At 37.6% G+C, this 17,387-nt stretch overlaps 1 protein-coding gene across 1 annotated transcript in view; it reads right to left on the bottom strand.

The window, feature by feature from the left end:
- FASN (fatty acid synthase) overlaps positions 1-16,428 on the bottom strand; it is a 55,767-nt gene extending 39,339 nt beyond the window's left edge. Inside the window, exons 1-7 of the mRNA XM_058169338.1 lie at positions 15,974-16,428; positions 5,393-5,533; positions 4,368-4,520; positions 3,689-3,862; positions 3,128-3,328; positions 1,828-1,950; positions 85-200 (exon numbers count right to left, since the gene is read on the bottom strand). Of these exons, the coding sequence (XP_058025321.1) occupies positions 85-200; positions 1,828-1,950; positions 3,128-3,328; positions 3,689-3,862; positions 4,368-4,520; positions 5,393-5,519 (894 nt within the window). The 5' untranslated portion in view covers positions 5,520-5,533; positions 15,974-16,428. The remainder of the gene's footprint in view (positions 1-84; positions 201-1,827; positions 1,951-3,127; positions 3,329-3,688; positions 3,863-4,367; positions 4,521-5,392; positions 5,534-15,973) is intronic.
- Positions 16,429-17,387: the final 959 nt, after the last annotated feature.

Here is a 17,387-nt window from a genome sequence, read left to right as displayed (position 1 = left end):
AATACAAAAAAAAAGATGATGGAATTCTAGAAGATTTACAATGAGCTTCAAAACAAAATAACCAGAAATAGAAATAGAACGTACCTTTGTGCCTGTACCATGGGCTTCTATGTATTCTACTTCTTCAGGTTTAATTCCAGACTCTCTGTACAGAGAACTGACCAACTGTTGCTGCATCCACCCAGAAGGAAATGTTACACCTAACGTAAGAAGAACCATTTGCTGTCAATTTTGTATGAAGTACCAAAACATCCTCATTTAAGATTCAATCCTATACCAAATTATTGGAAGAGTCCATTTTATTTGTTAGGTCCTCATAATTAGGTATGTATAATTGTACTATTAGAGTATAAAACAGTGGTAGGATTCAAAAAATTTTACTATCGGTTCTGTGGGCATGGTTTGGTGGACGTGGCAGGGGAAGGATACTGTAAAATCTCCATTCCCTTCCCAGTCCAGGGGAACGTTACTGCAAATTTCCCATTCCCTCCCAATTAGCTGGGACTCAGGAGGCAGAGAATAGATGGGGGCGGGGCCAATTTACCCATTCTACGATCTACTCAAAATTTCCGCTACTGGTTCTCCAGAACTGGTCAGAACCTGCTGAATACCACATCTGCTGTAACATAAACGCTACTACATTTGTCTGCAAAAATTTAAAATTAATATTTTAAAAAGAAGCATGATTATAAATATAAACCACTAATTCCTCAATTCAACCTAGGAATAAAACTAATATGTATTATGTCTGGTAAGATAAGGATTATTAGAATTGTTCATGTGTGGTCCTTTGAATATTCAAAAAACGTTAGTTAACTACAACATATGATTATGGTGAATTCATGTAAAATATTCAATTTTGCAAACAGATAAAGGCGACTTGTAGAACTTTTTAAAAATCAGCAATTTCTCAAGTAGCACAGAACCATCAATATGTTCTCAGTGCCTCAGTGAATGCTGAGTCATTCATTGGGATGTGTTTTCATGCTTCACAAGGAAGGATTTCTTATAATTTATGATTAAGGGCATTTCTACCTGAGACTTTTATTACTGTGGAACTGCTCTACCTTGTTCATGTAATATTTTTTGAAAAGATCTAGACCAAAGTTCCATTTCTAACTTTCCAAATTTTGTTCTGATTCCTCCCCCACACACATATATAATATAGCAGCATTGTTAAGAAAAGAAACCAAGGTCAACAGTAAAAGTAAATAGCCTGGATTTGGAGATCTGGATTTGGAACCAATTTTTCACCTCTTTTAGATGGGGAACTTAAATATTATGGGTATTTTTTAAGCCTATCTCCAGTTTACTGTTCCTAATTCCATTAGTTTCTTACTGAAAATCAAGATATCTCATTGTTCAACTTTGCCATTAAATTCCTGTGGAGGGACTATCAGGAGTTTGCATAAACATTGGCTCTGAGGCTGCACAAAGTCTGGGTACCATGAGTTTTTCTATATGGCCTTTAGTATTTTTAAAATATTCAGACATTCATTCATATATTTTTTTCTAAGTAAAGAGGGAAAGAGGTAGTTGCTATGATGAAGTGGCAAACTCTGCTGTAAACTTTAGTATCCTACATTAATTGCTGGCTGACTGTAGAGAGTGACAGACTTAAAGGAATCCTTTTTCTGGAATTCTGGAGAGCTGTTGATAGTCAGTGTACTGACCAATGAAGCAGATGATACCATAATAGGAACCAATGAGAAATACCAGTTGATTTAAATATGCTACAGACATTTCTAATATAAGGAGAACACTGCTGTTTCCTGCAGTATAATTCTTAAAACCTTAGAACTTCCAAGAAAGGGAATGATATTTTACCTTGTTCCTTAAATCCATCTGTGTTAATTCCAGAGTTTACTATGGTAGCGTAAATCCGTTTGGCTTTTGATTTCTTGGTCAGAAACACAGCTACAACAGCTTCAGAGCGACAATAGCCATTCCCTGGAAAAAACCAGAACCATAAAAGCAACAGATTCAGACTTTATTCATGTTTGAATAATTGGATTTCTAATCATTGTTTTCAGAAGTGCTGAGCAACCAAAAAGTAAAAAATAATAAATCATGTTGATTCTCATATTGAAAATGGGGGATTTTTCAATTCCACATATTTTTAGAGTTGTCACTATTCAGTAAGTTACAGAAAAAAATTGATTAGCAGAATAAATTTATGCAAGAATCTTACAGTATGTTCTGTTAATACAACTTAGTTTCTTATTCTTTTGATTATCACACTGGCCACAGACCCTATTTTCCATAATTTGACTAATAATCTGGCATAAAGGCCACAATTCTGTTTTTCAAGTATTACAGGTATTAATTTTATAAGAAAATTAGTAATATTTCCGAACTTATTTTGATGGAATATTAAATGTTACAGAGAAAACTGTATTATAAAATCTTTTCCCAATCAAAAATATTATTGTATATAGAAAAAACTGTAAATAAACATATCTAAAATATGTATTACACTAACTCTCCTTGTAGTTTCTATATAAAATGCTTATCATGACCACAAATTGGAGGGCTATCACATTAAAGCTTTTTTTATAATTCTAAAACTAGTTAAAGTTAATAATAAAGTATTGGCTTTTAATAAGTATTCATTAAAAAGAATTCCCTTAAAAGAAAAAATACAGAATTAGGTTTTCTCTCATTTCTTCTTATATTTTTAAAAATTAAACCTATTTCATTTATTTACCAACAAACAAACAAATTAAGCTCTAAGTGGCTTTTTTGCCATATAATTTTTTTGCCACTCCAAACTTTATGGAATCATACATACTTCGCATTTTTATAACTTTCTAGCTTTCTCATCAAAGCTGCAACTTATGGAGAAGGAGCAACATAATATTACTAGAGGCAGGCAAGTAATAATTCAAAACTGTCTGCTTTCCCTGTTGTAGCTTCTTTGCCTGATCTGAACCTACCAAGTAGTTCTCAAATTAAAAAGGCAATTAAAATTAATTCATTACTGCTGGAAAGCCTTAAAGGGAAAAATACCACATCTTCTCTGGCTTTTCTGATTAAATGAAAGCTCTGAAAACAAATATTTTACCATACTCAAATCCTTATAACATTTGACCTAAATATTTAACAATGAGAAAAGCAATCTTATTACCTTCAGCATCAAAAGATTTGCAGGTCCCTTCAGGGCTCAACATGCCGAGCTTCATGAACTGTACAGATGTATTGGGTTTCAGGATAAGGTTGACTCCACCTACAAGAGCTGATTCACACTGTCCACTGCTGATTGCTTTGTAAGCATTGTCCAGAGCAACAAGGCCAGAGGAACAGGCTGTGTCAATGGACATACTAGGCCCTTTGGAAATACAAGTTATGAAAAGACAGATTACCAAGTTTATAAGCTTTTTCAGTTGTCCACCAAACTTGCCCAGTTTGCTTCTCTTGTGTGAAAAGGAGTCCCATTCTTCCTTGATTCCAACCCTCAAGAGAAATTGCTACTTCTTTGTCAACAGCTGTGCTTCACACTGTAGCTGCAAGCCGCCCAGAAAAATTTCTAAAAGCCCTCAATTATATATTTCACCATCTTAACACTTGTATAAAACTGCCTGGATCCCTATAACTTAACCCTTATTTAGGAATTACTAGCTCACAAGATAGTTACTGGAAGTTGCTAATATCGGTATTAAACTAGTAACCGGTAACTCTGTACACTTGCCTTTGAAATCAAAAAAGTAAGAGATTCTGTTGGCAAACATAGCACGTTGACAGCCGGTCATACTGTATCCCAGCAATAGTTCAGGATCTACACTAAATGCTTCGGCAGCTTCTGACCCACTCACACCAATCCACACGCCTGTGTCTGTGCCTCGAATGGTAGTTGGGTCAATACCTATAAAGGAGGAAGACATATTTAATTCCCTGTGGTTTACAAGGCAAACAACTCAAAAGAACATCAGGTATATCTGATATCCAAGTGGCTAATGGAAACATGAGATGGGTACATGGACAAGAAAAAAAAGGCATTTATGAAGGAATTATTGATTGTAATATTTATAATTTATTTGACTATTTCAAAACTCTCTCAAGCTTTTCAGAGTGGCTCAGCTGTAGTTTGTTACTTTTATTCTATCAAACTACCTAATCTTTCCACAAATAAGAGTCTGGGCCATATATTTTTAGTTTCTTTACATGCACTTTACAATCAAACCAATATGACCAAGCTAGAGAAAGATACCAGTGGTTACTAATGACTACTTTAAAAACAGTCTTCCTGTGTCTATTCTATGCATGAATAAATCTGAATCTAATCAACTTTTTATCCAAACTGTAATCTGTACACTCAGTCCATAGACAATAGGATTTTTGAATAAAGAATTCCAGGCTCTTTTGCTTACCACCATCCAAAATGGCTTCATAAGAAACTTCCAATAACAGACGTAGTTGAGGATCCATGGTGTGAGCTTGTTTTGCATGGACTCCAAAAAATGTGGCATCAAATTTGCTGATGTCTTTCAGTTTCCCATTTCTCTTGGGCAGTCCATAAATTCCTGAATTAAACAAGAAACAAAATAATTTCATCACCGTCATTGTGTGGTATATAATTACTGAATGAGAAGGTATCATTATAAATCAGGTGCTGATTGCACTTATTTTGCATGTAACTATTTTTACATTTTAGTAGGCCAAGTAAATATGGAAGCAAGATACCGGTAAGAGTTGTTTTTGAAAGCCACAACATCTTTCTTTTTTTGTAAAGACAAAATACCTTATTATTTTACCAGCACCCAAGCTTTATGCATTGTTCTCTTCTGGAGTACACAACTTGTCATAGATTCAGAAGCAGTTATACCTAACAAATCTTGACTAGCTTATATTAATTTCTATTGTCTGCTGGAGTTGGTGTAGCCAATAACTTCAAATAAATAAATAATAACTTATTTTACAAATATAGCTAACTGCATTTATTTTGTATAAGTATCTAAGATCGATCCAAGCAATAGCATTAATACAACTTACATCTAAACACTGTAAATTTGGTATATTTTTCCATCCATAAAAGCTTCCTTTTACTTTAATATCTTGGCTAAACTGCCCAGTTTGTAAACTACACTGTAGAGAAATTAGAAATTATCCTTTCAATCATCTCTAATTTCCAAATAATGATGAGACGCCTGGGCATTAGAAAAAAACAACAACGAGTTGAGGGGATGCAGAAACTTCCTAATGAGAATGGAAATGACTTACTTTCTTAATCAAAAGAAAATAGGAAACTGATCAAACCGTCTAAAACAATTCAATCATTTTAAAAGAATGATTTCATTTGATCCTACTTCTGTTTATTCAATCCAATGCACATAAAGGCTTCCCCCCCCACCCAAGTTTTTTTTTTCTACCATCAACTAAGAATTATTTAACTTACCTGGTTTCCATCTCCGATCATCTTCTGTAACCATGTCCACTCCATTGATCAAGTTTTCCCAAAATTCTTGCAAATTTTCTGATTCTGGCAGCATCCCTGCTATACCGGCAATTACTACGTCTTCCATCTTTCAATCCTTTTCTGAACAGAAAAGAAAAAAAAGAATCAGGTCTAGGCAGTGAATATTGCAAAAAAAAAAAAGTTTTTTTAAAAGTTATCTTTCACTGCTCATTGAAGAATTGATTTTCTTTCTTTGCTATGACAATGGACTCTTTTAAAGACACACCTGGAGGACAGCAGAACAATATTGTATAAGTTTGCATGACCACACACTAAGTGTTGCATAACCACACATTAAAAAAAAAGTGAGGTGCTCAATTATTCAAATAGAGCAGGACTTAGCCTTCCTGCTAAGGAAGGCTCCTTCCTTCCGTATTACAGGGCAGATCCTTGGTTTCTGTTTGCCTCATCGCCAGTAAGGGATATCCACTATCTCTTGAGTCCAGGAACAGAAGCTGTCATCTTCTACACATTCATAACCCACCACAAATCTGGCTTTATTCTGAAGGTCTGCTCCAAATTGTCTGTTTTTGACCAAAGCCATTTTAAGCCTTCTTCCAAGCAGTGTTTCCTTTCACTCTTATGGCAACTCCTGCAATTGGCAAACATCTTCCCTCCAGGGATTGACCACTGCCTTGTGCGGCCATTTCATCTTGCACTCGCAGGCTCCTGTGTTCTCTGATGATGAGCAGCTTCCATTTTGCAATTATCTTGTGATTGATTCAACAGCGGCCTATTAAGTCAATGAACTTTCCTCAACCCATTCCTTGTGGAAAGTCTTATGCCACTCAAGCCTTAGATATGCCATTGGGCACCCTTTTAGGTCCTTCCCAGGCTGAGTGAAGCAGGATCCTTTTGTTTTCTATCCTTTTCCCACAGTACTGTAAAATTTCCCCTTTTCTTTCTCTTTGCAACACAAGCAAGCATATTGGGATGAAGTTACCAAGTTTAAGTGAATGCTACTTTGCTTCCATGAGTTCTTCCTTCTTATAAAAATTTCATCAATTTACAATGGAGCATAAGAATGAACAATTTATTCCCTTAGTTTTAATCATCACAGCATTAAAAGCAATGATAGTACAAGAGAGAGAGAGAGAGAAAAGAAATGGAAGGAAGGAGGGAAGATTGCATTAGTGTCTAAATAGAACCTCAAAAGAATGATTGGACTAGATGGATTCCAAAGTTCCTTCCAACTCTGTTATTCTGTTAGTGTATGAAAGCAGACAGGTGTGCAAATATCTGTGAAAAGCAAGGGGGAAAAAACAGGGACCCATGAGGATAGCTCAATTTGTAAAAGGAAAAGGCAGATACCAGGAAATCCTAAATGAGCAGAATCAGAGTAAGTGAAAAAATGATAAATAAGTAGAATGGGCATAATATTATAAAACTCTTCTGTTTCCAGTAAGGATACTCTGAATTGAACTACCGTATATACTCGAGTATAAGCCGAGTTTTTCAGCACGTTTTTTGTGCTGAAAAACGTCCCCTCGGCTTATACTCGGGTCTATACGGCTTATACTCGAGTTTTTTTTTTTAAGCCCCTCGGCTTATACTCGAGTATATACGGCTTATACTCGAGGTTTTTTTTTTTTCTTTTTTTCACATTTTACCGGACGGCACGGGGAAGCCCTGCCGGTGCAGTGAGAGGGCGGGGCGGGGGAGCCGCCAGCCTTCTCAGCTGAGGGAGGGAGGGTTTCCCCAACCGGTAGGTGCCTCATTTCCACCCTCGCTTATACTGAGTCCCCAGTTTACCCCAGTTTTGGGGTAAAATTAGGGATACTCTGAATTGAACTAATTGTGTTTTAGATAATTATTGCACTCCACTGATTTTTGCTTAGGTGTGCCATGGATTTAATAATAACTATGGTCATTTTGTTACCTGACATATTTTGAATGGAACTAAACTATTGCTGCTCAGGATCTTAAAGAGTGTTTTTGAATGGATGAATTTGATAATAATAGCAGTTCAATTTATCTGTTCAGTGTCAAAGGACTGATAGAATTTATGATTTAATTAGAAAAAATAAGAACTGGAAAACAGTGAAATATTATTTATTCAGTAGTCTCATTAAAATTAGGCATATTTCCAAGAGTGAACGCACTGAGGTTAACAACTGTAATTAAAATTAAGTAAAATTAGAGAAGTTTTAGACCATTAAAATGAGTTATAACAATAAGGCAATTTGTGATCTGAGTTTTGAACGACATACCTTGTACTGAAAATGACTATGGAAATAGCATACAAGAATAAACAATTATTTTTATTTAAATTTCAGATCTTTAAAATTCAGACCTCATAATCAAAAGTACATGCTAATAACATAACCCCAAAGCAAAGCTATTTATATCCAATTTCTTCTCTCAATGAATTGCACAAATCCAAAGGTACCTTTACTTCTCTTCAGGAGCAAATTTGGAAGAAAGGACAGATTGGGGGGGTCAGCCACTCAGATGTTCAAGTGGTTACACTTCTCTCCAGTATTTTAGCTGTATTCAGTGTTAGCTATTACAATGGTGACAACTAATGAAACTACTGTGCATACTGCTTCTTTTTATGTTAGATGGTCCTACTGGAAATATTCAATGAACATCCGTTGTGTGCTAGAAAGGATAATGAAGATGACCCTTTCCTAACAGGCAGCATATAGTACATAGGTCTTAAACAAGAATATGAGCATTGAGAGGGGTAATGCCCCCATATGCCCCCCTCCATCCATAACACTGAAGAGTTCTGTGTGGTTTGTACTATGCACATAGGGCACAATTGATGGGAGGGAAGTTTTGGCTTATATAGTCCCTCTGCTAAGTATGTATGTAAAGGTTTTCCATTACAGAGGGCATCAGATTTTTTTAAAGTCCCTTTTAAGCAGTACCCTTTAAGCAAAATTCAATCCCTAGTGTGTGCATGGATGCATCATTTTCTAGCAATAACATAGAATTGGCTTACCACAACGCTTGCAATGTTTTTCAAATATCCCAACCTAACCAACAACTTGGCATTACCTGAGGGTCTACCATCAAAGTTCTAATCAGGCCTAAACCTGGGTTAGGGACATCTGGTAAACTTTGAACAAAAATGACAGTGGCATTGATTTCAATCCTATAAAATACTCTCACCCTCAGGATATAGTTAATTCACTACATCCTCTCACAATGTATTAATATGCTAATAAAATAGAATCACACAACCCATGAGTTGGAAATGAGCAAAACGTCTTGCTTGATCCCTGACTCCACTAAACCATCTATCATAAGAAAGCATTTAGATCCTGTTCGAACATCTTTGAGATAGGGGATTCAATCCATCACTCTTCGAAGTAATATTTCTTAGCAACTCTTACTATCAAGGAATTCCTCCTAATGCTCAGCATGAATCCCCTTTTCAATGTGAACATGTTGACCTCTTTCCTGCTCCTGTATCAATGGAGCATAGCTCTTCCCCCTGCTGCAAAAAAGCAGCCACATATCTGTAGATTGATATTTCATCTTCCCCTTGTCTTCTCTTCTGCAAGCTACTCATGTCCAACTCTTTTAACCATTCCTCATAGGATATGGTTTTCAGGCCTTTAGGAACCTGGTAGTTCTTTTTCTGAACCAGTTTCCCCTTGTCCCTGTTAAGGTGTAGTGCTTTAGCCTTCTTGACTGGAGTGGCCACTTTGTGAGGATTCATCTCTTCTTATGGTTTCTCATCTTGCTTCAACTTATTTATGTTAGGATTTCAAAGACTGGTTTTCTGTTCTTTTGCCTAAGTTTGCTTTTCCTTCCATAGTTATCCTCAAAAGGTTTCCCTAGCTGAGATAGTTTCCTAGCAGATATCAGAATAAGCCTATTGCTACTACTGTATAACCTACCGTCCTGAAAACTTTGGAATTGATTTAGAAATAGTATGTCCACATCCATTGAACAGTAGCCTGGAAATAAATTTCCACAATAACATGATTTTTTCATTCTCACTACTTTTACTCTTACCCAAAAGTTTTCATTCAGATTTTCATATTCATGGAAATGAATTCCTTTACAAGGGTATCACTTCTTTACAACAAAGCTACTCCATCTCCCTTTGTATTAAATCTATTCCTTTTGAACAAGAATAATCTTTCTACATTTCAATCATTACTTCTGTATCACCCAGTCTTTATGATACTGTTCAAGTGATGTTTTCTTTCCTATATTTATTTCTAAAGCCTCCATTTGTCACCCACACTGATTTACGGATCTTGGAGCCTGGGAATGTCATTGCTTATTAATTTTTCAATTACCACATGTTGAAGATTGCATCCAATGATCCCCATAGAATTGAAATTTGGCAAATTTTATACAACATTTTATGACATAAGAATCATAAAACATTTTATAACCTAATATAAAATGTCATAAAACATTTCCTGTGTTAAACTGCTGCTACACAGTTCAATGGAGGCTTCTTTCAAGGCAGATATCTCTCTGAATGTCGCCCTAAATTTTGAAGATCTTTTTTAGTAACATTAAAAGCTATGCCATTATTGTAGGAGTTGTAGGAACTGAGGAATTTGGTAAGGAAATATCTCTGAAATGATAACCCAATGAAAATTGTTTTGGGTGTTAAAATGAAGCCAAGTTCACAATCCTTCCAGATGACAATCTATTCCTGGTTACTCAAAGTTTCTTCATTACAGAAATCAAAACTGGTTAGCAAAAGTAATGTTTCCATTATTATTGTTAACAAAAAGGGAGAAGGAAATCAAATAACTTCAGATCACCCAATATTTTACCAATAGATCCCAATCTACCTTTTTTCTGATTTCTAATTTAAGGTGTGAAAGACTTATGCTATTAGAAATGAGCCACTTAACTGTTGCAAGATTTCTATACCCTATAGAACACACGGTTATCCTTTGTTGGATAATTTTGTTTAATGGTCATTTTCCTTCATGCCCTTTATGAACTTCTAGGGACATCTTGAGTGTCCTATTTGAAAATAGTGGGTTTAGGAGACTTTGACCTGATCCAGCAAAGAGGTTTCAAATGTTCTAATATAGTCTGAAAACAGATTTGTTTTTGCAGAGTTGAAAGTGAAATTCATTTCACAGTTGCTCTGGAAGTTTTATAGATGTTTCCTAATGCTTGAGGATCAAACCAGGAATTATATTGCTGCTTCAATATATTTCATTATGCCATTGCCTTGTTGTCTTTGACATCCCTAAAATATTTGCTTGTAAAACTACACAAAGGAATACAGGTAGTCCTCAATTATGTACAATTAGTTTAGTGACAGTTCAAAGTTACAACGGTACTGAAAAATGACTGTTTTCCACAGTTACAACCATTGTGATATCCCCATGGTAACATGATCAAAAATTCAGATGCTTAGCAACTGACTCATATTTATGATGCTTGCAGTGTCCCGAGGTCATGTGATCACTTTTTGCAACCTTCTCACAAGCAAAGTCAATAGGGAAGCCAGATTCACTTAACAACCATATTACTAACTTAACTGCCATGGTTCAATTTACAACTGTGGTGACAAAGATCGTAAAATGGGGCAAAACTCACTTAACGAATGTCTCACTTAGCAACAGAAATTTTGGGCTCAATTGTGACCATTGAGGACTACATATAATTCCTCTTCAGAAAAGACTATATAATCCCAAAGCCTTCTTGATGAATTTCAATTCAGGGAGGGCATGCTGTCTTAAAGATGGCACACATTTGGCTTTCCCAGAGATTATTTTCCATTACCAAACTGTTTTTGTAGAGTTCAATATATTCCTTAGAGTAAGTATACTTAAGTATAACAAGTTACAGAAGAAATATTGCCAATCCCGTTGTGACTGCAGCTTAATTGTAACAGAATGGTGCAACAACTGAATTAAGATTCTGGGTGGAGCAGAATCCAGAACTATGAAATATGCTCAGCCCTATTATTAGGTGAAATTAGGTATTATATTAGCAAATCAGAAAGCTATACTGAACCTTTTCTTGCCCTTGTTTTACCTTCCTTGAGCAGTTCACAGATGCCTGCAACAGGTAATGATGCTTCTGTTGCCAAGCACTGCTTTCTCAAGCATATAGTAAAATATACCCATGTTTCCCAGAAATAAGACCAGGTCTTATAAATTATTGCACCAAAAGACACATTAGAGCTTATTTTCCAGTTAGGTCTTATTTTGGGGAAATACGGTACTAAATATGTCTGTCTGGCTTATTTTGTGGGTAGGGCTTATATTATAAGCATCCTGAAAAATCATGCTAGGACTTATTTTCCAGTTGGATTTTATTTTCGGGGAAACACGGTAGATAATCTGGCAATGTTAACACAAGATAGCCAAACATATCAAGAAAAGACATCATAGATGTGTTTATACAATGTGCTAAGTTTATGGATTGTGGCTTAGTAGTTTGAAACAAGAATTAATGGTTCAAAGTATTAAGCAATTCCAGACAGTGGATTAATTTATCACAGATTATGAATGCTCTTTGATAACAGAGTTCTAATCTCTGTGGGGGCTGATGAATTTGACTATCTCAGTTGTCTCTATCTTGTCCCTTTTTAAATAACTTATTGAAGGAAAAGAAAGGAGGCAGGAGAGAGCAGCTCAAGTGGAGCAGAATTGCTTGCTTCAAGAGCAAAGCAACACTATAAATATAGCAGACCCCATGTCACTTCCATTTACTCAGCTAGTATACCAATTGAAACAGATGATTAAGTAATTTCAATCCCCAAAAGTTGGCAGAACATAAAATGATAGGACAGAAGAAAGGAACTATAGCACTAGAAAGCAAGGATGTACTTCCATAGGTGTAGGAAATGGGGGGAGGGGAGGAATAGTAGTATGTATCATTAATTCAAAATAAAAATCCTTTTTAAAAACAATCCTGAGTTCAGATGTTATCTATCTTGATTTGGGGAAGAAAATAGTCACTAACTGTTTTGCCTTTGACAACTCAATATCTTAGCCAGCCTAGATTTGAAATAAACCACTAATAGGATAGTAGAGGAAGACAGAATGCAGAGCAAAGATAGTCCATGCATAATACAGGTGAACATTGCATGTAGCTTAAGTAAACACAAGAAGTAGGGACAATAGACAAAGAATGTAGCAAAGGAAGTAGAAATTAATTATGCAGCTACTCAGGACAGGATTACAAACATGTACTTGAAAAATCGGTCATTATAAATCTAAGGATTCATATTTTGATGGAGAACGGATTGCCAGTTTTTACATCAAAGCAGTTTCGGACCATTTACGATGCTCTTCGAACAAACCAGGTGTTGCCCCAACACCATCACCAATCAAGTGAAAGAAATGTTGGCCAGGTAATGTCCCAATATTCCTGCGAAATATCAGTTTGGTGAAAATTGCATTCTGATATTCTTCATATTTATTTTTGCCAAAGCAAGCATATATTAAAGGGCCATGGGCTGTCCTTGTATACCTGTAAATGGGGATTTCTTAAGTTTTTCCAGTGTGCCTTTCTTTTGCAAGTAAAATATATTATTTCTTTTCCTTAAGTTGATGACTATAATAAATTATCTAGAAATTGCTGTGAATTCCTCTGGTCATGACCCCAAATACTTTGCTGGCCAAAATAAAATACAAGGTCCCATCCTTGCACAAATTCCGCTTATAGAATTCAAGGGGCTGGCTTTTCAACCTTATTTCCTTACGAATAATTAATTACCATTCTAGGAAGAGCCTGTTTAGAAAAAAATAATCTAGTCCAGTAGAATGGCCTGAGCAATATATCTGCAAATTTAAAAAAGGAAATCATTCCAAATGCTTCTGACCAGTTTAATGGATATGAGATAGACAGTGTATCACAGTCAGCAGTGAGTGCTGCCCAGTTCCGAAGGAACTCGCCATTCTAATTTGGAATACTCTGCTGTCCAGGAGAATTTAAAGACAGCAGAGAAAACAACTATGTCACTGGACCTCCAATACCCATTTGCCTCTTAAACAGGCTTTTGTCCTCTCCCCCATTTTACAGCCCTGAGGTACACTTTTCAAACTTTAACAAGCCATTCACCTTCTCAGTTGTGATTAATTTGAACAGTTTGTTAAATGTTTGTTAAACAGTCATCAGGACTATTTGAGCTATCATTGGTTGAATAATGAAGGTGGATTCTTTTAAGCAAAATATAGTTTAAATGACATTATCAACTGGTTTATAATAAAAACTATTGTTTAATGTGACATCTAAATATGTTCAAATATATTTCAAATCTGTTTTGAAGTTGGCCATGACAATCTGCATTGATATATTTCAAATCTCTTGCTAGCATGTTTACTTCAGAAATTTAAAAGATTGTTCAGCCCAGATTTTATATACCAATCTATTACATCATTTTTATTATATGTACCCAGTATTTCCATTAACTTGTATTTCCAGAAAACTGAAGTACTATTATGATACACAACTGGGTTACAAGTAGAGCCTAGCTCTGTAACCCTAAACAAATTTCTTATGGATAAACTCACTGAACTAAGTAAGACTTGTTTCTAAGTTTACTAACCCAGAGCTGGCCTGTTATTGTACAGTCTACATCTACTTAAAAGCAACTCATGTTGTATACCACTGAACTAGTAATGTGTGGCATGGATTTCAACTAAGGATAAATAAAATGAAAACAATTAAGCAAAGCCACTTTAAAAAAAATACCTACTGTTGCAAACAGATTACTACTGCTGAAGTCAACAAAACTGCATTTTAATCTAGGGCCATCACTGAATGAATAGTTTGTACACTAGCTTTGTTTCCACTGACTTTAATGGAAAAAAGGAATTTATGATAATATTACAATTTTATTCTTACTTCCTGTAGTTTTAAAGCAGCTTTCCCCAATCTGCAGCCCTTAGATACTGATGGAGCTATGGTATCCATCATTCCCAGTTAATATACCAAAGAGTTGGACTGGTCCTCAAATTTGGAGTGCTAATGTCCAGAAGATATAAACGGTTCAATGTTGGAAAAAACTGCTTTAAAATTGCTTTCAGATTATTCTAAATAACAGTTTTATGCTGTTGAATGTTATAATTCACTTCAGAATCATTTTAAAAAACTTTTAATAAGTCAATAATACTTAAAAACTTAATTTACAGGTCAAGAAAAATATAATTAAAAAATGGGAATGTGCCATCCATTACCTTACTGTTTAAAATAAAACATGTGCCTAAAAGTTTCAGTGTTGCATGCATTTGTTACTTGATAAATGTGAGAACTGTATTTCACCAGCTTTATTAAAATGCGTTAATAAAACTATGTAGTTACAATTTTGAATGTCAAATCATGTTTGATTTGTGTTATTAACACAATTGTAGGCTTTCAAAATTAATGGAGTAAAGATGGTGAGGAGTTGGAAGATACTAGATATATTGTAATAGAGAACAGTAAGTTACATATTTTGTCCAGTAGCAAAAAGATTTCCTTCTGTATCAGACAGAACTATCTTATTTGTTATTATCTTCCTGGGAAGAAGCAAATTAGCTTGTGAGCAACAAAGAAGATTATCCATCTCCAAAGTTCCTCACAGAAAAGTCACAAAATATTCACAACATTGAGTTTTTGCATTTCAGGGGTAAGCTCTTTCTGCATACTATTGTATGTAAATGAAAGAGCCAGAGATTTCCCTCTAATCTAGGTCTTTAGAAATAAATATTAGTACGTCAGCATATCTTGCCTTCCCTGCTTGATATCAAAATGGCTGGATGCAGAGCACTTCCAATGCAGAAAGGCTTAGTTCTCCCCTCATGAAGCACCCCTCCCCCTTATTCAACAATCTCAGAAACCACCTCTTAATTTTAACCTATTGCCATACAACAAAATGACAATCTTACCCAGAATTTATCCATGTCATTTTATGGAAGGCAACAGGGAAGGCGAGATTCCTAAAGGGACATGGTCAAACCACAGCCTCGTTTCCCAAGAGCCAACCCAAATGGGCATCGTTTTAAGTTCAACGGTCTTTATTCTAAAAGGGCCTTTTATAAGGCAAGCTCATTGTATAATTACAGGCTTTCCTGCGCCTCCAAGGCCTCGACGCGTCGCACACACAATCTTTCGCTGCCTCTCAGAAGGACACCTGAAATTGATGCCGCTCCAAATCAGCACAACTTCCATTCAAGAGAGATGCGTTTCAGCCATTCCCCAGGCTTACACAATCCACTTTGCATAAAGAGGCTGGGAAAATGAAACATATTAGCGATGCGGTGCCTCTAATACCGGTTTCCCCTCCCCACGCAGGGAGCAAGATGGTTGGTCTGGAAAGAAAAGGGCCTCTCCTCGGCGACGGAGAGAACGGATTTGAAGCCCTTCTACAATGCCTCCATCCTCTCCTCGCCTCAATTGGTAGAATACACCGCCCCCCACCCGGGCCCGAGGATAACTCGAGCCCCGCGTCCCCCGTCGTCGCCCCCTCCCTCCCCGCGAACGCCGTTCCAGCCGCAGGCTCCATTTTAGCTTCCCGCAGTTTCTTTTCATTCACGCCAGAAAACCCCATCCAAGTTTTGGATGCCTCTTTCCAAGCAACGCTAAGCCGGTTACCTGCTCAGGTCCCTGAGGTCGGCCAGCCGGCAGGTCGGTGCTGAGACAAGCGATGCGGCAGCTGCTGAAAGCTGGTTGGCGGAGGAGGCGCGTTTATCCGATTGCTAGTCGGCACGCAGGTCTCGCAGGCTAATTTTGCCTCTTTCGTTCCCGGTGCTTTGGCGCACACTGAGCTCTCTGCGCTCTCCGTTTCTTTCTCACTGTCTCCCTCTAGCTCCCGGCGCCTATTTAAACAGCCACCACCTCCGGTGGCCACGCCACATGGGCTGACAGTTTGCTTTTTTGCTTCAGTCCAATGAGAGCCGGCGCTGGGCCTCCCGGAGCAGATCCTGGGGCAATGCCAGGCCCTGGCTCACGGGAGCTTCTCGCGATCACCGACGGGGAGGAAGGGAAGCAAAGAGCAGCGCCCAGAAGAACACGCGTCGTCGTCCATACCCTCCCTAGGCACCATCCGAGGCCTCTCGAAGCCTACAAAATGTCGGCGAAGGGGGTGGTGGTGGTAGGACACAACAACGTCACTGCTTGGATTTTAGTCCGAAAAGAGGAAACGATTATTTGAGACGCGTGATAGTTATGGATGGATTTTGTTTAGCTACCCGGCAAGGCCGTCTACTTCCTTCCCTTGATCTGCGGGGCAGGGAAGGCTAAAAGAAAAAGCCGGGCTGGCCGTGAAGTCACTGGGAGAGTTTTGTGAATGTTAAAGTGTAAGAGTGTGTGTGTGTTTAAACGCTAACCACGACGCCAGAATGTTCGCCATCCTCGAAGAGTCTTTACAACCTCATTTACTTCATCCTCCTCACACATATCTTCCCTCCAGTGGTGGGATTCAGCCAGTTCGCACCACTTCGGGAACACCGGTTGTTAACTTTCTGAGCAGTTTGGCAAACTGGTTGTTGGAAGAAATCATTAGGGCAGAGAACCGGTTGTTAAATCACTTGAATCCCACCACTGCTTCCCCCCATTCCACCCCATGAAACTTTTGCCACTAGCGTGGAAACGGCGAATAAAGCTACGATCACCATCTCTCCGTGGAGTGGATTCAGCAGCGCCACCCACGGACTTCGCTAGCCGAGCCCCCCAAAGAGTCGCGCCTTTTTTCTCCCGACCAGTTTCGAGACGACTGCCTGATGCTTTCTCGAGAACCACCTGGTGCCGGTGGCGGAGTAAAAGGGAACCCCGCTTGCAGACTAGAAAGAGGCTAGCTCATAGGCGGCTGGCCTGGTCGTGTGAGAAGTGCGGTGCGGGATGCACTTGAATTCATTTCCCCCAGCCTCAAGGGAAAGATGGGAGGGTGGGAGATGTAACCTTGCTTTAGGAATCACGGAGTAGCTGCGTGTATACATAGACTACTGAAGCCTGGGACAGGAGCATAATGAATTCCTTTTCCCAGCCAAGTCTCTTCGGCAAAGGAAAA

Source organism: Ahaetulla prasina, chromosome 2 (genome assembly GCF_028640845.1).
Source record: "Ahaetulla prasina isolate Xishuangbanna chromosome 2, ASM2864084v1, whole genome shotgun sequence".
NCBI lineage: Eukaryota > Metazoa > Chordata > Lepidosauria > Squamata > Colubridae > Ahaetulla > Ahaetulla prasina.
This window is presented reverse-complemented; position numbering and strand designations above follow the sequence as displayed.